Below are 20,382 nucleotides of genomic sequence, written 5' to 3'. Positions count from 1 at the left end.
TGGCCTAGTGCAGGGTTTTGACCCAAAACTCTGGCAATTCCTCCCTTACCCACTCATCCACCTTCAAAAGCTACTTGACCTTCTGGGTATCTCCAGCAGATTGTTGATAGTTTTGATAACATTGATTGAGACCAATAAGGTTATAAATTTCAGCACAATTGGGAGCCCTTAAAATATAATAAAATATCATGTTTTATGTTATTGTAAGGGATGGGTGTCAATTGAGAACTAAAAAAAAGAACTGTTGGAACAGGCAGATATCCCATCAAAAGCATTTACTCAGCTACAAATTCAATTGTTGGAGTAAGACTTGAACACACTGCCTTTTAAGAATCAAGGCAGGACTGACTTTGAGCCCAGGCTTAGCATCAGTACCATGATGCCACTCATGTTCTGTGCAATAATGCCTTGAAGCATTTAATTCAAAACTAAGAGACTTCGCAGCAGAGTAGCAAACCGTAAACACAAAGTACTCTGCAGATGCTGGGGTCAAAGCAACATGCACAGCACGCCGGAGGAACTCAGCAGGTCGGGCAGCATCTGTGAAAATGAACAGTCAATGTTTCGGGCCGAGACCCTTCGTCAGGACTGAAGAGGGAGGGGGCAGTAGGTGGGAGGAGGGTGGGAAGGAGAAGGCTGGTAGGTGCCAAGTGAAAAACCAGTAAGGGGAAAGATCAAGGGGTGGGGGGGGGGGGGAAGCAGGGAGGAGATAGGCAGGAGAGGTGAAGAAGGAAAGTAAGGGGAAAGCACTATGGGTAGTAGAAGTAGGCGGAACCATGAAGGAGGTGATAGGCAGCTGGAGGAAGAGGCAGAGTAAAACTGGGATGGGGGAAGGGAAGGGGAGGGAATTACCAGAAGTTGGAGAATTCAATGTTCACCCTATAAATTTTTTCACCAATTCTATTACTTTACATTTATGTACACAAAATGTCATTTACCAATCATCAGCTCATCTTCCTAATGTATCTGTATGTCTTTTGTAATTAATTTTATCATTTGACACTATATTCTTTAGGATTTTGAAATTGATCGAAGGATTCAAGATCAGATTGACAAACAAATAACTGATCGGATTGAGATGGTTTATAAAAAAATGGCATGGGAACAAGAAAAGTATCAAATTGGCCTCCAAAAACTTCAAGCCAGGTAAAGTTTTGAATGTAAGCATCAGTTCATTATGCTAAAAATTGTTAATTAATAGGTCAACATGTTAGAATTCTACATGCAACCACAAGGAAAATTATGAAAGGCAATGGAGAAGTTCAAAACTATTTCAAAGGTCTAATAGATCCCAGCTGAGATTCCCAGGAATAAACTCTTCTCAGGCTTCCAGCCAGGTACAGGTATCAATTATAACTGACATTTTGATGACAAACTCTGCCATCTTCTTCAGGGATGATGTTTGGGCATGTCTAGTCCGGTGGTATTGATACCCCTGTATTCCGTTCCTCCTGATTGGTTTGCCCTCATCCAATCAGGTTTCCGCCTTCCTACTTTGTATAAGATCAAATTCCAGTTCTTACTAGAGTGAGACCTTGGTCTTTGTTAAAAATTCTTTTCCTCTAGTTATTTCAATGGCTTTCTTTACCAGGTGGTCCCAAAAGCCACTGGCGCAGCACAGTAGTTTTGTGCCATTGAAGTCAATCCTATGGTCATTGTGAATGCAATGTTCTGCTACTGCCGATTTCGCAAGGTAACCCAAACGGATACACCTCCTGTGCTCCTTGATGTGGGTTTCAAATATGTGTCCCATATGGCCGCTATCCATTGCTTTGCATTCACAGGAAACCCTGTTAACGCCATCCAACCTAAGTCCCAGGTCATCTTTGACCCACATTAGCTGTGACTTGAGCTTCCTTACAGGCTTGTGGATGGTACAAACATTCAAATTCTGTTAGAGATGGAGAAGAATGATTGCCTCTCATTCCTGGATGTTCTAATCTGATAGAAACTGGACAGTAGCCTTGGACGTGACATTTTATGGAAATGCACTCACACAGATTGATACCTCAACAATAACAGCCACCTTTGTGCCTCCCAATGTAGAGCAGTTCTTTCTACTTTGATTACCCTTGTGAAAACTATTTTGGACCCGGAGATTCTCCCTGAGGAAATAAGACGATTGTACAGAATGTTCCTCCAGAATGGCTACAAGGTGAAGGAGGTCAATTGGGCCCTTAAAGGGGCTGACAGAAAAAGCAGAAAACCTAACAATGATGAGGATAACCCGTCACCACTGTCTGTTTTTCCTATATTTGCACGGTTTCTGGAAAGATTGCTAGGATCCTGAAGAAATACTAGATTAATACCATACACACACCTGTAAGAAAACTAATGACTTGGGACTCGGTTTGGCTAGCACTTACAGGATTCCCTGTGAATGTAGAGCAGCTGAAATGGGCCAGATGGGGGCAGGGTGGAAACCTGCATCAAGAAGCACAGGAGGTGTATCCTTTTGGGTTACCTGGAGAAATCAGTCATAAAATTGACTTTGATGGCACAAAACTACAGTGCTGCACCAATGGCTTTTGGGACTACCTGGTAAATGAAGCCATTGAAATAAAACAAGGGGAAAAGAATTTTAACAAAGATGAATATGTCACTCTAAATAAGAACTGGAATTTTATTGCATGCAAGGTGGGAGAGTGGAAACCTGATTGGATGATTGAATGGCTGTTCTTCTTTCCTTTTCATTTTTCTGACTTTATCATGAGGTGAGTTGGCCAATCCTTTTTAAGAGAGATAATATCAGCATAACTTGGTGCCTCAGTGGTATTATCTATCTATCCTGTGTTGCAAGTTTTATAATAGTTGCAGTATTACAATATAGTAATAAATAACATTGGTATCAATTTAACAAAATGCATTAATGCAATTTTCTGTTGCTGTATCAATGACAACATAAGGAAACATACTGAGATGGTTTCCATTCCAGGGTTTAAAAGGACACGTGTGAAGACATTACAGCTGTCCGAACACATTATCTTTGGAAGGTTTGCTTAGATGGGAAGATTGCATAAACCACTTTTATTTAAAAAGCTAACCATTTAACTAATATCTGAACGTGTGAGAGTTCATTATTAGCTCTAGAGTGATTGAATACCATGATCAACTGAAAATTTTCGAAGACCATCAGAATAGATTTGTAAAGAGTAGATAATGCATGATTTTGTGATGACCTAGTTAAAATAGGAAACACAAATACGTGATTATGTGTTAAATCCAGCCCATTCGGTAACAAATCTTTGACGGCACAATGTTTCTGTAAGTATTTTTACATTCTTAATCATAAGATGATCAAATTAGCTGTGAATGTTTCCACAGGTTTCGAGATGCAGTAGAATATGACACAGTTATTGTGCACTGTTTTGAAAGTGATCACAAGGTGTCAACTTACCGAGTAACATCGTTCTCCAAAGAGTATCACCAAATGAAGGCTGATATGCTGCGGAAGGGCCAGTTACAGGTGGAGCAGAAAAGCAAAGATAATGCTTTTAAGGAAAGCAAAGGAACAGGTAGAAATTTTTTTCAGGTCCAGTGCACTTGTTAGTTTATCTTGTTATCTCAACTGCCCAAGATGTTAAATTCTGCCATAATCAGAATTTCACAGATCTATGGCCTTTGAGTAGAATGTTTTAAATCCTTGAGAAATTTAACAAGTACGATGTTTTGATTCAAACTCTGGTTTTCATTTTGGCATGATTTATTCTGCAGTGTGTTTTAAGGGAAATAGTAACAAAGGAAAGAAAAATGATTATAATCTTTTTACATGGTCAAAAATAACTTACTGTACTGCAAATATGAATCACATTTCTATATACCTTATCTTTTCATTTTTTAAAGTTAATTATTTCCTTTCCAATTTATTTTTAAGTGCCTGAATAATATTTTTGTCCTTTATTGTTGGGCCAATGAAACCCTGGTTAAGATGAACCATTTTCTGATTATTAAACTGCATCCAGTTAAAGCTGATTTCAATAACTTTTCAATTATTTCTGTACATTGATCCTATAATAAGATAGTGAAAGTTTATAGTTCGCGGTGGGTTTGAACCCTATAAAGTATATGTAATTTTCTCTCATTTTTCACATGGGACCTCTTTTGGGACAGGTGTGACCTGTACAAAAAGGATGGGTTGCACCTGAATCTGAGGGGGACCAATATCCTGGCAGGGAGGCTTTCTTAGGCTATTGGGGAGAGTTTAAACTAGAATTGCTGAGTAGTGGGAACCGAACTGAAGTGACAGAGGAGGGGGTGGTTGGTTCACAACTAAAGAAAGCTTGGAGACCCTGCGGGAGGGAGGATAGACTGGTGATAGAGAAGGGATATGCTCAGACAGATGGTTTGAGATGTGTCTATTTTAATGCAAGAAGCATCATGAACAAAGCGGATGAGCTTAGAGCGTGGATCAGTACTTGGAGCTATGATGTTGTGGCCATTATAGAGACTTGCATGACTCAGGAGCAGGAATGGTTACTTAGAGTGCCAGGCTTCAGATGTTTCAAGAAGTATAGGGAGGGAGGTAAAATAGGTAGGGGTGTGGCACTGCTGATCAGAGATATTGTCACAGCTGCAGAAAAGGAGGAAGTCATAGAGGGATTGTCTACTGAATCTCTGTGGGTGGAAGTTAGAAACAGGAAGGGGTCAATAACTCCACTGGGTGCTTTTCATAGTCCGCACAGTACGTGATGGGAAGTTTTAATTTCCCAAGTATTGATTGACATCTTCCTAGACCAAGGGGTTTAGATAGGGTGGAGTTTGTTAGGTGTATTCAGGAAGGTCTCCTGACACACTATGTCGATAAGCCTACAAGAAAAGAGGCTGTACTTGATCTGGTATTGGGAAATGAACCTGGTCAGGTGTCAGGACTGTCAGTGGGAGAGCATTTTGAAGATGGTGATCACAATTCTATCTTCTTTGCCATAGCATTGGAAAGGGATTGGAACAGACAAGTTAGGAAAACGTTTAATTTGGAGTAATGGGAAATATGAAACCATCAGGCAGGAACTTGGAAGCATAAATTGAGAACAGATGTCCTTAGGGAAATGTACGGCAGAAATGTGGCAAATGTTCAGGGGATATTTGCATGGTACATTCCAATGAGACAAGGAAAGGATGGTAGGGTTCAGGAACCATGGTGAACAAAGGCTGTTGAAAATCTAGTCAAGAAGAAAAGAAAAGCTTACACAAGGTTCAAAAAACTATGTAGTGATAGAGATCTAGAAGATTATAAGGCTAGCAGGAAGGAGTTTAAGAATGAAATTAGGAGAGTCAGAAGGGGCCATGAGAAGGCCTTGGTGAGCAGGATTAAAGTAAACCCCAAGGCATAAAGTAACCCCAAGGTAAGGCTGGGTAAGCTCCTTTAATTAATCTAATTAGTTTAGGAGTAGGTAATGGAAGCAGCAGTTAGGGCAGTTGAGTGCTCCGTTTGCAGTACGTGGGAAGTCAGGGCGAACACTGTTGTCCCTGATGACTACACCTGCAGAAGGTGCATCCAGCTGCAGCTCCTGACAAACCGTGTTAGGGAACTGGAGCTGGAGCTGGATGAACTTCGGATCATTCGGGAGACAGAGGCAGAAATAGACAGGAGTTTCAGGGAGATTGTCCCTAGGAGTCAGGAGACAGTTAGTTGGGTGACTGTCAGGAGAGAGAAGGGGAATAGACAGGAAGAGCAGAGCACCCCTGTGGCCATTCACATCAACAATAAGTGTACCTTTTCAGAAGGCATTTGATAAGGTCTCACAAAGGAGATTTTTCAGAAGGCATTTGATAAGGTCTCACAAAGGAGATTTTTCAGAAGGCATTTGATAAGGTCTCACAAAGGAGATTTTTCAGAAGGCATTTGATAAGGTCTCACAAAGGAGATTTTTCAGAAGGCATTTGATAAGGTCTCACAAAGGAGATTTTTCAGAAGGCATTTGATAAGGTCTCACAAAGGAGATTTTTCAGAAGGCATTTGATAAGGTCTCACAAAGGAGATTTTTCAGAAGGCATTTGATAAGGTCTCACAAAGGAGATTGGTGGGTAAAATCAAAGCTCATGGCATTGGGGGGAAGACATTGACATGGATAGAAAACTGGTTGGCAGATAGAAAGCAAAGGGTAGCGGTGAATGGGTGTTTCTCGGAATGGCGGGTGGTGACTAGTGGGGTGCCACAGGGCTCGGTATTGGGACCACAGCTGTTTACGATTTACGTCAACGATTTAGATGAAGGCATTGAGAATAACATCAGCAAGTTTGCTGATGATTCTAAGCTGGGTGGCAGTGTGACATGTGATGAGGATGTTAGGAGAATTCAGGGTGACTTGGATAGGCTGGGTGAGTGGGCAGATACTTGGTAGATGACGTTTAATGTGAATAAGTGTGAGGTTATCCACTTTGGGAGTAAGAACAGGAAGGCAGATTATTATCTGAATGGTGTAAAGTTAGGTAAGGGAGAAATACAAAGAGATCTAGGAGTCCTTGTTCATCAGTCACTGAAGGTGAATGAGCAAGTGCAGTAGTCAGTGAAGAAGGCTAATGGAATGTTGGCCTTTATTACAAAGGGAATTGAATACAAAAGCAAGGAAATTCTCTTGCATTTGTATAGGGCTCTGGTGAGACCACACCTGGAGTATTGTGTACAGTTTTGCTCTCCAGGGTTAAGGAAGGATATCCTGGCTGTAGAGGAAGTGGAGCGTAGATTCACGAGGTTAATTCCTGGGATGTCAGGACTGTCTTATGCAGAGAGGTTAGAGAGACTGGGCTTGTACACGCTGGAATTAAGGAGATTGAGAGGGGATCTGATTGCAACATATAAGATTATTAAGGGATTGGACAAGATAGAGGCAGGAAATATGTTCCAGATGCTGGGAGAGTCCAGTACCAGAGGGCATGGTTTGAGAACAAGGGGTAAGTCATTTAGGACAGAGTTAAGGAAAAACTTCTTTTCCCAGAGAGTTGTGGGGGTCTGGAATGCACTGCCTCGGAAGGCAGTGGAGGCCAATTCTCTGGATGCTTTCAAGAAGGCGCTAGATAGGTATCTTATGGATAGGGGAATCGAGGGATATGGTGACAAGGCAGGAACTGGGTATTGATAGTAGATGATCAGCCATGATCTCAGAATGGTGGTGCAGGCTCGAAGGGCTGAATGGTCTACTTCTGCACCTATTGTCTATTGTCTATACCGTCTTGGATACTGTTGGTGGGGACGACCATACCAGGGACAAGTTGCAGTGCTTGCGTCTCTGGCATCAAGACTGGACCCTCAGCTCAGAAGGGAAGGAGGGAAAAGAGGAGAGCAGTAGTGATAGGGGATTCGATAGGGGAACAGATAGGAGGTTCTGTGGAAGAGATCGAGAATCCCGGATGGTCTGTTGCCTCCCCCGTGCCAGGGTCCGCAATATCTCAGATCGAGTTCTCAGTATTCTCAAGAGGGAGGGGGAGCAGCTGGATGTCGTGGTCCATGTAGGGACCAATGACGTGGGTAGGAAGAGTGAGGAGGTCCTGAAAGGTGAGTTTAGGGAGCTAGGTGCCAAGTTAAAGGACAGGACCTCCAGGATAGCAATCTCAGGATTGCTACCAGTGTGGCGTGCAGGTGGGTTTAGAAATAGTAAGATTATGCAGATCAACACCTGGCTGAAGACATGGTGCAGGATGGAGGGCTTCAGATTTATAGATAATTGGGCAGTTTTCCAGGGAAGGTGGGACCTGTTCCGGCGAGGTGGTTTACATCTGAACTGGAGAGGGACAAATATTCTTGCAGGTAGGTTTGCTAGAGAAGTTCCAGTGGATTTAAACTAGATATGAGGGGGGAGGGGAACCAGAGTGTAAGAACAGATGTATGGGAGAAGGAAGAAAAAGAAGACAGAAAAGTTCTTTGTACTGTTAGAGATAAACAGAGAGGAAGAGGTGGAGAATTTCTTAAATGCATTTATTTTAATGCTAGGAGCATTGTAAGAAAGGTGGATGAGCTTAGAACATGGATTGATACCTGGACATATGATGTTGTAGCTATTAGTGAAACATGGTTGCAGGAGAGGTGTGATAGGCAACTAAGTATTCCTGGATTTCATTGTTTCAGGTGTGATAGAATCGGAGGGACAAGAGGGGGAGGTGTTGTGTTGCTTGTCAGAGAAAATATTGCAGTGGTGCTCTGGAAGGATAGATTAGAGGGCTCGTCTAGGGACTAATTTGGGTGGAATTGAGGAATGGGAAAGGTGTAGTAACACTTATAGGAATGTATTATAGACCACCTAATGGGGAATGAGAATTGGAGGAGAAAATTTGCAAGGAGATAGCAGATGTTTGTAGTAAGCACAAGGTTGTGATTGTGGGAGATTTTAATTTTCCACACGTAGACTGGGAAGCCCATACTGTAAAAGGGATGGATGGTTTGAAGTTTGTAAAATGTGTGCAGGATAGTTTTTTTGCAGCATTACATAGAGGTACCAACTGGGGAAGGGGCAGTGTTGGATCTTCTGTTAGGGAATGAAATAGGTCAGATGATGAAGGTATGTGTTGGGGGGCACTTCGGGTCCAGTGATCACAATGCCATTAGTTTCAATATAATTCTGGAGAAGGATAGGACTGGACCCAGGGTTGAGATTTTTGATTGGAGAAAGGCTAACTTTGAGGCGATGTGAAAAGATTTAGAAGGAGTGGATTGGGACAATTTGTTTTATGGGAAGGATGTAATAGAGAAATGGCGGTCATTTAAAGGTGAAATTTTGAGGGTACAGAATCTTTATGTTCCTGTAAGGTTGAAAGGAAAGGTTAAAAGTTTGAGAGAGCGATGGTTTTCAAGGGATATTGGAAACTTGATTTGGAAAAAGAGAGATTTTGAATAATTACTTTTCTTCGGTATTCACTAAAGAGAAGGATATTGAATTGTGTAAGGTAAGGGAAAAGGAATATAAAAGTGGTTAAATCTTCGGGTCCTGACAGGATATTCCTTAGGTCCTTGAGGGAGGTTAGTGTAGAAATAGCGGGGCTCTGACAGAAATATTTCAAATGTCATTAGAAACGGGGATGGTGCTGGAGGATTGGCATATTGCTCATGTGGTTCCATTGTTTAAAAAGGGTTCTATGAGTAAACCTAGCGATTATAGGCCTGTCTGTTTGACGTCAGTAGTGGGTAAATTAATGGAAAGTATTCTTAGAGATGGTATATATAACTATCTGGATAGACAGAGTCTGATTAGGAACAGTCAACATGGATTTGTGCTGGAAGGTCATGTTTGACAAATCTTATTGAATTTTTTGAAGAAGTTACGAGGAAAGTTGACGAGGGTAATGCAGTGGATGTTGTCTATATGGACTTCAGTAAGGCCTTTGACAAGGTTCCGCAAGGAAGGTTAGTTAGGAAAGTTCAATCGTTAGGTATTAATATTGAAGTAGTAAAATAGATTCAACAGTGGCTGGATGGGAGATGCCAGAAAGTAGTGGTGGATAACTGTTTGTCAGGTTGGAGGCCGGTGACTAGTGGTGTGCCTCAGGGATCTGTATTGGGTCCAATGTTGTTTGTCATATACATTAATGATCTGGATGATAGGGTGGTAAATTGGATTAGTAAGTATACAGATGATACTAAGGTAGGTGGCATTGTGGATAATGAAGTAGGTTTTCAAAGTTTGGAGAGAGATTTAGGCCAGTTAGAAGAGTGGGCTGAGTGATGGCAGATGGAGTTTAATGCTGAGAAGTGTGAGGTGCTACATTTTGGTAGGAATAATCCAAATAGGACATACATGGTGAATGATAGGGCATTGAAGAATGCAGTAGAACAGAGTGATCTAGGAATAATGGTGCATAGTTCCCTGAAGGTGGAATCTCATGTGGATAGGGTGGTGAAGAAAGCTTTTGGTATGTTGGCCTTTATAAATCAGAGCATTGAGTATAGGAGTTGGAATGTAATGTTAAAATTGTACAAGGCATTGGTAAGGCCGAATTTGGAGTATTATGTACAGTTCTGGTCACTGAATTATAGGAAAGATGTTAACAAAATAGAGAGAGTACAGAGAAGATTTACTAGAATGTTACCTGGGTTTCAGCACCTAAGTTACAGGGAAAGATCGAACAAGTTAGGTCTTTATTCTTTGGAGTGTAGAAGGTTGATGGGGGACTCGATAGAGGTATTTAAAATTATGAGGGGGATATATAGAGTTGACGTGGATAGGCTTTTTCCATTGAGAGTAGGGAAGATTCAAACAAGAGGACAAGTTGAGACTTAGGGAGCAAAAGTTTAAGGGTAACATGAGGGGGAATTTCTTTACTCAGTGAGTGGTAGCTGTGTGGAATGAGCTTCCAGTAGAAGTGGTAGAGGCAGGTTTGGTATTGTCATTTAAAGCAAGATTGGATAGGTATATGGACAGGAAAGGAATGGAGGGTTATGGGCTGAGTGTGGGTCAGTGGGACCAGGTGAGAGTAAGCGTTCGGCACGAACTAGAAGGGCCAAGTAGCCTGTTTCCATGCTGTAATTGTTATATGGTTACATGGTTATATGGCATTCTACAAGTATGTGCAAGAAGATAAGATGTGACAGAATAGGACCAATCAAGTGTTACAGTGGAAAAGTGTGTATGGAACCGGAGGAGATAGCAGAGGTACTTAATGAATACTTTGCTTTAGTATTCACTACGGAAAAGGATCTTGGCAATTGTAAGGATGACTTACTGTGGATTGAAAAGCTTGAACATATAGACATTAGGAAAGAGGATGTTCTAGAGCTTTTGGAAAGCATCAAGCATTAAGTCACCGGGACTGGACGAGATGTACCCCAGGCTACTATGGGAGGAGAGGGAGGAGATTGCTGAGTCTCTGCAATGATCTTTGCATCATCAATGGGGACGGGTGAAGTTTTGGAGAATTGGAGAGTTGTGGATGTTGTTCCCTTATTCAAGAAAGGGAGTAGAAATAGCAGTGTACTACTGAAGTATATGGATTTCACCAAGGCTTATTGAGAAAATTAGCTATATATACTGTAGTGTATATGGATTTCAGCAAGGCATTTGATAAGGTACCTGATGCAAGGCTGATTGAGGAAGTAAGGAGGCATAGGATCCAAGGGGACCTTGCTTTGTGGATCCAGAATTGGCTTGCCCATAGAAGGCAAAGGGTAGCTGTAGACAGGTCATATTCTGCATGGAGGTCGGTGACCAGTGGTGTGCCTCAGGGATCTGTTCTGGGACCCTTATTCTTTGTGATTTTTATAAATGACCTGGATGAGGAAGTGGAGGGATGGGTTAGTAAATTTGCTGATGACACAAAGGTTGGGGGTGTTGTGGAGGGCTGTCAGAGGTTACAGTGGGAGATTGACAGGATGCAAAACTGCGCTGAGAAGTGGCAGATGGGGTTCAACCCAGATAAGTGTGAGGTGGTTCATTTTGATCGGTGAAATATTATGGTAGAATATAGTATTAATGGTAAATCTCTTGGGAGTGTGGAGAATCAGAGGTATCTTGGGGTCCGAGTCCATAGGACACTCAAAGCTGCTGTGTAGGTTGACTGTGTTGTTAAGAAAGCATACGGTGCATTGGCCTTCATCAACCGTGGGATTGAGTTGAAGAGTCGAGAGGTAATGTTACAGCTATATAGGACCCTGGTCAGAGCCCACTTGGAGTACTGTGCTCATTCCTGGTCACCTCACTACAGGAAGGATGGGTGCAGTGGAGATTTACAAGGATGTTGCCTGGATTGGGGAGCATGCTTTATGAGAATAGGTTGACTGAACTCGGCCTTTTCTCCTTGGAGCGACAGAGGATGAGAGGTGACCTGACAGAGGTGTATAAGATAACGAGAGGCATTGATTGTGTGGATAGTCCAAGGCTTTTTCCCAGCGCTGAAATGGCTAACATGAGAGGACACCGTTTTAATGTGCTTGGAAGTAGGTACAGAGGAAATGTCAGGGGTAAGTTTTTTACACAGGAAGTGGTGAGTGCGTGGAATGGGCTGCTGGCGACAGTGGTGGAGGTGGATACGATGGGGTCTTTTAAAAGACTGCTGGACAGATACTTGGAGCTTAGAAAATAGAGGCCTATGGGTATCCCTAGGTAATTTCTAAAATAAGTATGTGTTTGGCACAGCATTGTGGGCCAAAGGGCTTATGTATCAAATTCATGAGAAAACGTGATGGAAAAGTAACACCGAAGTTCGAGAGTTTACAAAAGTAGTTCATGAAAGAATCCTAAAGTAGAAAGATGCAATGTTGGGATGTAACAAAAAGGGAAAAAATGCAGCATTAAAGAGCTAAAAGCCTGATCTGTCTTAAAAGATCAGTGAAATTCTGTCTACTTTTATAGTAACTTTGGATGGATATCATAAACATTGAGAGGTAACAACAAAATTTCACCCTTGGCATACCAAGAATATCTGAGTGTGCTTCAGAACAGTTGGCAAGCAAAATCATTTGTGTTTGGTCAAATAAGTGTTGAAAAGTATGGTTGAAAAGGCCTGATTCATAAAACAATTTAAATAAGGGAAGGATGACAGAGAGGTTTCGTGGCAGGAGTCATTCAAGAGTAAGATATAAGTAAGATAACTGACCTCTAACAAGTATTTTACTCATTATTTCACACCACTGTCTTCGTCTGAATAATTAAAATTACCTGCATTGAGGATCCTCAGTTTACTTTTAATATCCATGCATTTATTTCCTTCAAACCTTCAAACATTCGGTCATCAAAACATATTCTCAATAGGGATTCCTTAATTCTACCTCATCTCTCTTTTATCCTGCCCTTTCTTTCCTGTATATTGTGCCACCATGAATGTTCAGCATCTAAAGCGTGGCAGTGTTAATGAATTACCGTAAATTCCGGACTACAGAGCGCACCTGATTAAAAGCCGCACGCTCTAATTTTAGAAAGAAAATCAATTTTGTACTTGTACAGGCCGCACCGGATTTTAAGCCGCAGGTATCCCACGTTGTAATATGAGATATTTACACAGGAAGATATTACACGTGAGGATTTTTTAACTTTTAATTAAATCCGTATGGTAACATAAACAAATACATATTGCAAATGCTTTTTTTCGAACAGTGCCTGTAACACAGCTACTTTTAAATATACATACATATCGGTAACACACAAATTATGTTGCGCATACTTTTTTACTGAACAGTGCACGAACAACATTCCAATATCTCCTAACGACTGGTAAAAAAAATATATATACTGCAGCCTACCAGGAAAAGTTATTGATCACCTTCTTCATCTTCCTCCTGCGCACTAAAACCATCAAAGTCCTCTTCTTCAGTGTCCGAATTGAACAACCTCAGGATCTCGTCACTCACTTCAGTCTCTTCGTTGTCGCTCTCACTCACTTGAGCGCACGCGGTCCTCTTCATCACGCAGAAGTCCAGCCTTTCGAAACCCGTTGGTGATGGTGGATGTTGTGACACGGCTCCACGCATTTAGGATCCACTGGCAGACTTGAGTTAAAGATGCTCTTCGCATGCGTCCTGTTTTGATAAAGGATTTCTCGCCGCTCGTCATCCAAGCCTCCCACTCAACGCGCAGCGCCACTTGAAATGCCCGGTTCACGCTGATGTCAGCCGCTTAAAAATCACCATTGGTGGAAGTTTTAGTCCAGATGCTGTGCAGCTCAGAACACAAGTAAAATGCGTTCTCTCATGGCCACTTGTTTTCAGTGTGATGGACGAGTCACCTTTTTTATTAACAGTCCGAGTGAGAGGCAGGTCAAACGTCAAAGGTACTTCATCCATATTTATGATATCATCTGGCCCGATGGAATTCTCCGCTATCTTTGTTTGAGTGAATGTGCGGAAGTTAGCAAGTTTTTCCTCGTGGTTGGGAGGGAGCTGCTGACACAGAGTCGTGCATACCCTGACAGACAGGCCTTTTCGTCTCATAAATCTAAAACACCACGATGGCCCACCTCTAAAATCTTCGATTTTTATTTTGGTGGCGATTGCTTTAGCCTTCAGTCTGATCTGCACGGTGGAAACACCGCGGCCGCCTGCTCTCTGTGCGTTAACCCAGTCTTCAAGAAAGTTTTCAAGTTCGGGCCATCTGCTATGATTACCTCTGAAAGCTTTTGTCGTCTTTTTGCATTGACTCAGTTCTTCACGCTGGCGTCTCCACCGTCTCACCATCGATTCATTTATGCCAAGATTATGTGCAGCAGCTCGATTTCCTTCTTCAACTGCCAGATCGATCGCCTTTAACTTAAAAGCTGCATCATATGCTTTTCTTCGAGTGTTTTCCATGTTGATGAGGGTGAGTACAAATGACTGATTTACAATAATTTAATTGTGAAAGTGCACTTGATTTATCGTACAATTTCATTGGACCTCTGTGAACTACTCATCAATTTTATTGGTCTACTGTTACGAGGCAAAATGTTTTTGGCGGCATGAAAAAAAAACATGCATTAGCCGCACCGTAGTATAGGCCGCAGTGTTCAAAGTATGGGAAAAAAGTAGCGGCTTATAGTCCGGAATCTACGGTACATGAAACCCTAGATGGCAATTTATTCCTGCCACCATTTTCCATATTTTTGCCTAGCTTGTCTCCAGATTTTCCACCTGACCTGTTTTTTTTCTTGTTTCAGCTCCTGACCTCACAGCATTTGAGGATTCTGTCTGTTATTATCCCAGAAATGACTCCACTGTCATTATTTTCTCAGTCCAGAGGTTATACATCACTGCTGAACTATGAATTGAATGGAGAAAGGAAAATACGCATCTTGACTGTTTTTCTGCAGCAACCTTTTATTAAGAGCTAGAAGTCACATTGCAACACTTATTGGCATCCCCTTGTAGTGGACAGTGATCCTATTGTGAACTGCTGATGGTGGCCTCCTTTGATTTGTGTTATAATATGAAATACATTCTCCTTTGAAGGAAAATGGGTCGTGACAACCACTGTGTTTTATTATTCCTCAATTCTCTATTCTCTTTAGACATTGATAAGAATGCAGACCAGGACGTAGATATTGACATGTTGGGGGAGTCAAAACACCGACAAGCAAAGGTGATTACTGGATTACAACATGCAGAAAGACTGCAGAATATAATTAACAAAACAGATAATGCAAAGGCCAAAATTGAACAGAGGAAAAAAGAATGGACAGAGCTGTGAGTTATACTTTTGCTTAACCCTTTGTATGATGATTTCCAGTGAGGAAAGTAATCAAACGGAAGTAAGCAAGAAAGCAATCACAATAAACACATCCAAGACAATCACTTGCTCTGCACACCATCCAGTGGTGCATAATAAGTCTAGAGAAGAACATGACAATGGTACGCAAATAAGACCAGCTCCATCACTATTGAGCAATTTGCTGATGGGCTGGTTATGCAGTACTTAACGTTCTTTCTATCCAGCAGTGACTTGCGATCATAAAAAGGATTTACAAGGTGGACAAATACACCTTTGATTGGACCCAGAGTGGTCACTGTGCCCAAGCGCATTGACATCTTAATTGGAATGTGAGGGGAAAAGATTGGATTAGTGTAATTGGTGGTTGATGGCAGTGCATAGGACCTGTTACCATACTGTATCTCTCTGATCCTGAGTGAAACATTACCTGGTTTTCTGATGCCATATTAGATGTAGGCTTAGACATTTCAAGTATTGTGACAGTTCCAACATTTAGTAAGCTTGGGGACATGCTTAACTGAAATAAAAGCAGAAAATGCTGTAACCATTTAGTGGGTCAGGTCACACCTATGGGAAGAGAAATGGGCTTAATGTTTCAGATCATTGCTTAACTGGCTAGTTAGAAGCTAGCTTAGGGGAACAGGTTGTACTGCAAATACGCTGGAGAGGGAAATGAAAGAAAAAGATATAGATAAAGAGGAGGCACAAAGTACTGCAGATACTGGAATCTGGAGCAACATGTAAAGTGGTGCAAGAGCTCAGTGGGTGAAGCTGGAAGGAAAGGAACAGTTCACAATCTCCTCTAGTACTTTGTATGTTGCTGTATATAGATTAAAAACTTAAATTTGCAAGTGCATCCAAACAAAGATCTGGCTGAGAATAGCTGGTAGAGTGAACATTTTTGAAAACCACGTTCAAATGCAATTGTTTTCACTGTTTACAGGGAGCATCCCAGGCAGTATTGATGTGCGAAGATTCAACCTATCATGTTTGTATAAACCTACTGACTGTTGAGCATAAAAAATACAGAAACACTCAACATATCAGGCAGTATCTGTGGAAGGAATCAATTATGTTGATGGAAATTAATTCATAATTTGAGAATAGCTTTTGTTGGAAGTGTATTATTTTCTCTTAGATACCACTGAATAAGACAGAGTAAGAACTATAATTGTTATTAAATAAACTGCACATCCTAACTAATCCAGTATTGTTCTGTATATGAAGAAAGGTAGTTCAGAATTATTATTATAAGTATATTAATATAGACATTACAAATTACTTCACAAACCGAGAATGGGTTTTGCAGATGTTATTGTGGATGGAACCCGTGAGCCTTCCACAATCTAGCTGCTCTGTTCCTTTAGTTATTTTATTCATTGTGGTGATTTTGATAGTTGCTTTTGCTATGTAAGAATGTTAAAGGTTGTAGAATGAGTGAATGAAATTGAAGTTCAGGTGAAGTTATGATATTGTTAAGTATTGGAACAGGTTGTGGGGGCTGGGTGGTCTACTCTTGTTCTCTTGATCCTTTGGATTTGAGGTCAAAACGTCCTGATATCATAGATTTCTTTACATTTTGTCTTTTCTAGTTTCTTGAGTCAACCTGATGATAACTATGAAGATCCAAATGATGTTGCAGCAATCAAAGATGCTCAAGAGCAGATGGGAGATTTCAAGTTAAAAACAGCTTCCAACTACACTGTACCAGAGCATCTGCGTATTAATGCAGAGAAAAAAAGGAACCAACTTATTTACCTTGAGGAACTGGTATGTAACAGAACAGAATTTGATGCATATTCTGTACACTTGCCTCTTCTGCATTGTTGGAATCCTACTTCTGTGACTCAAGTTTCTTTTAAGATGCATGTGATTAGTCTATTATCCCACATGTGCTTCTAGGTTTGACCCCCATGCACTTGAAAGCAATCTGAGCATCCTATTTAATGAATGTACTCACAGCACTGTGGAAATTTCAGGTAGCAGAACAAACTTCACCTAAATTCAAATCTTTGCAGAGCCATGCATAGATGATGGCAGTGATATACAGGCCTCCAAACAGTAACTATGATGTGAACTATAGATTACAATGGGAAATAGAAAAGGCATGTCAAAAGGGCAATGTTATGATAGTCATAGGAGTTTTTAACATGCAGATAGATTGGGAAAATCAGGTTGGTAATGGAACTCAAGAGAATGAATGTGTTGAATGCCTCCAAGATGGCTTTTTAGAGCATTTTTTTCATTGAGCCTACCAGGCAATCAGCTGTACTGGATTGGGTGTTATTTAATGAACCAGAGGTGATTAAGGAGCTTAAGGTAAAAGCTTAATTTGAAATTTGATAGGGAGAAAGTAAAGTCTAATGTAGCAGTGTTTCAATGGAATAAAGTAAGTTACAGTGGTGTGAGAAAGGAGTTGACCAAAGAAAATTGGAAGAAGATGCTGGCAGGGATGACAGCAGAGCAGCAATGGCTTAAGTTTCTGGGGAAAATAAAGAAGGTGCAGGATAGATGTATTCCAAAAACAAAGAAGTACTCAAATGGCAAAACAGTACATCCATGGCTGAAAATTAAAGCCAATGTAAAAACAAAAGAGAGGGCATACAACAAAGCAAAATTAACGGGAAGATAGAGGATTGGGAAGCTTTTAAAAACCTATAGAAAGCAACTAGAAGAATCATTGAGGGAAAAACTAAGATATGGAAGTATGAAAGCAAGCTAGCAAACAATATCCAAGTAAGGTGAGAGTGGATATAGGGCTGCTATAAAATGAGGCTGGAGAAATAATAGCAGGGGACAAGGAGATGGCAGATGAACTAAATTAGTATTTTGCATCAGTCTTCACTGTGGAAGACACTAGCAGTGTGCCAGGTGCTGAAAGGTGTGAGGGAAGAGAAGTGAGTGCAGTTACTATTACAAGGGAGAAGGTGCTCAAAAAACTGAAAGGCCTAAAGATGCATAAGTCACCTGGACCAGATGAACTTCACCCGAAGGTTCTGAAAGATGCGGCAGTAGAGATTGTGGAGACACAGTAACCAGAGGTTAGTGTTAGTGTTAGGACCGCTTCTTTTCATGTCATATATCAATGATTTAGATGGAATAGATGGCTTTGTTGCCAGGTTTACAGATGATATGAAGATTGGTGGAGAGGCAGATAGTGTTGAGGAAACAGGTAGGCTGCAGAAGGACGTAGACAGATTAGGAGAATGGGCATGAGAGTGGTAAATGAAATACAATGTTGGAAAATGCATGGTCATGCACTTTGGTAGAAGAAATAAATTTGCAGACTATTTTGTAAACTAGGAGAAAATCCAAAAATCTGAGATGCAAAGGGACATGGGAGTCCATGTGCAGAACTCCCTAAAGGTTAACTTGCAGGTTGAGTCAGTGGTGAGGAAGGCAAATGCAATTTTAGTATTCATTTCAAGAGTCTAGAATACAAACGCAGAGATGTGATGCTGAGGTTTTGTAAGATACTGGTGAGGCCTCACCTTGAGTACTGTGAACAGTTTTGGGCTCCTTATCTAAGAAAAGATGTGCTGGGATTGGAGAGGATTCAGAGGAGGTTCAGAAAGATGATTCGGGGAATGAAAGGGTTATCATAAGAGGAGAGTTTTATAGCTCTGCGTCTGTACTTGATGGGATTTAGAAGGTTGTGGGGGGTAGGGGGGAAGGGACCTCATTGAAACCTTTCGCATGTTAAAAGGCCTAGACAGAGTAAATGTGGAAAGGATGTTTCCCATGATGGGTCAAGAGGGCACAGCCTCAGGATAGAGGACTGATAGGTTCTTGATTAGCCATGGCATCAAAGGTTATGGGAAGAAGGCTGGGGAGTGGCGTTGAGGAGGGGAAGAAGAATCAGACATGATTGAATGGTGGAGCAGACTTGATGGGCCATATGGCTTAAGTCTGCTCCTATGTCTTATGGTCTTGTGGTTTAAATGTTATATTTAAGTAACCCAAATTTTTTATTGTCTTGTAAAGATCCATGAACTCAAAAGTGAAATGAGCATGAAGGTAGTCGACCTTCGTAACACAAAGCTTAATATTATTAAACAAATCACTGATCTATGTAAGGAGTTGGCATTAATACAGACCAAGCTTGATCCTATGCAACACCTTCCTATTCCTGTGGTTCCAAGCATGTATCCTGATGAAATGCCTGAGAAGAAGTTCCAGTATGACCACGAAAAGCTTTTGGAATTCAGGGATGAGAATCTTCAAGGTGAAAAAAGCAAGAATCAATCCAACCAGGTCAATGAAAAAATATCTGGAACTGCTAATACAACACCAGATAGCTCGATTCATCAACTAGAAGGATATGCTGTGAAACCCCAGTTGTCTGAAATGGTACTGCTGTCAAAACTGGAGAAAGAAATTAAAATGATTGAAGAGAAAAAAAAATTATACATGCAAACAGAGATATTAAGGAAGGTATGGAGACAGTGATGATATTAATAACACAGAAGTGTATTAGCTTGTGTAAAAATGTTTTACTGATTTTAGTCAGTATGTCGAAACTTGTCTAATTGATAAACTCTTGGCAATATGGAAAATCGTATTCAGAAACTATTCTTACCAGGTTTCTATCACAGTACACAGTTCCTGACAGATCTCATAACACAGTTGATCCTGAGCTCACTTTCATTTAAGCTGTGTGCACTTCCTGCTGTAACTCGTGTCCCATAGCACAATCCTTGCTTGGTCTCACTATCAGCCAGACAGGTCTTATTGCCCCACAGCAGAGTTCCTGCTAGTTTTCACTGTCCTACTGGACCTCATTCTCATTGATATAATTTCTTACTGGGTCTCACGGTGCTGGAGATCATTCTGTACTACTAGATCGCAAGGTCCAAGAGCACCGTTCCTGCTATTCACTGACCTACTGCACTATTCTTCCAGAATATCACAGCCCAACAATTGGAGATAACAATGAATGATTTTAGAATCACTGAGTCACAGATCCTCACAGAAAGCAGTAAGTGGGGGGGGGGGGGGGGGAGGGAACTCCCTATGCGACTGCCTTGTCCGTTTGTCCCTCCCCACTGACCCGCTCCTCGCATTTATCCTTATAAGTAGAACAAGTGTTACACTTGTCCCTAGACCTCCTCCCTAACTGCCATTCAGGGCCCTAAAACAGTCCTTCCAGGTGAGGTGAAACTTCATCTGTGAGTCTGTTGTGGTCATCAACTGTAACTGGTGCTCCTGGTGTGGCCTCTTGTATACCGGTGAGACCCGATGTAGTTTGTGCTTCACCAAACACCTACGCTCCATCTGCCAG

The 20,382-nt window shown here is 41.3% G+C and overlaps 1 protein-coding gene across 3 annotated transcripts in view; it reads left to right on the top strand.

The window, feature by feature from the left end:
- LOC132393039 (cilia- and flagella-associated protein 44) overlaps positions 1–20,382 on the top strand; it is a 210,917-nt gene that overhangs the window by 108,040 nt on the left and 82,495 nt on the right. For 2 of the 3 annotated variants that reach the window (XM_059967768.1, XM_059967769.1), the window contains exons 21-25: positions 1,016–1,146; positions 3,325–3,515; positions 14,902–15,076; positions 16,694–16,871; positions 19,086–19,535. In XM_059967768.1, the coding sequence (XP_059823751.1) occupies positions 1,016–1,146; positions 3,325–3,515; positions 14,902–15,076; positions 16,694–16,871; positions 19,086–19,535 (1,125 nt within the window). The remainder of the gene's footprint in view (positions 1–1,015; positions 1,147–3,324; positions 3,516–14,901; positions 15,077–16,693; positions 16,872–19,085; positions 19,536–20,382) is intronic. The other variant, XM_059967770.1, reaches the window with a different exon arrangement.

This window comes from Hypanus sabinus, chromosome 4 (genome assembly GCF_030144855.1).
Source record: "Hypanus sabinus isolate sHypSab1 chromosome 4, sHypSab1.hap1, whole genome shotgun sequence".
Taxonomy (NCBI): domain Eukaryota; kingdom Metazoa; phylum Chordata; class Chondrichthyes; order Myliobatiformes; family Dasyatidae; genus Hypanus; species Hypanus sabinus.
Note: the sequence above shows the minus strand (reverse complement) of the source record. Positions and strands in the feature narration are given on the sequence as shown.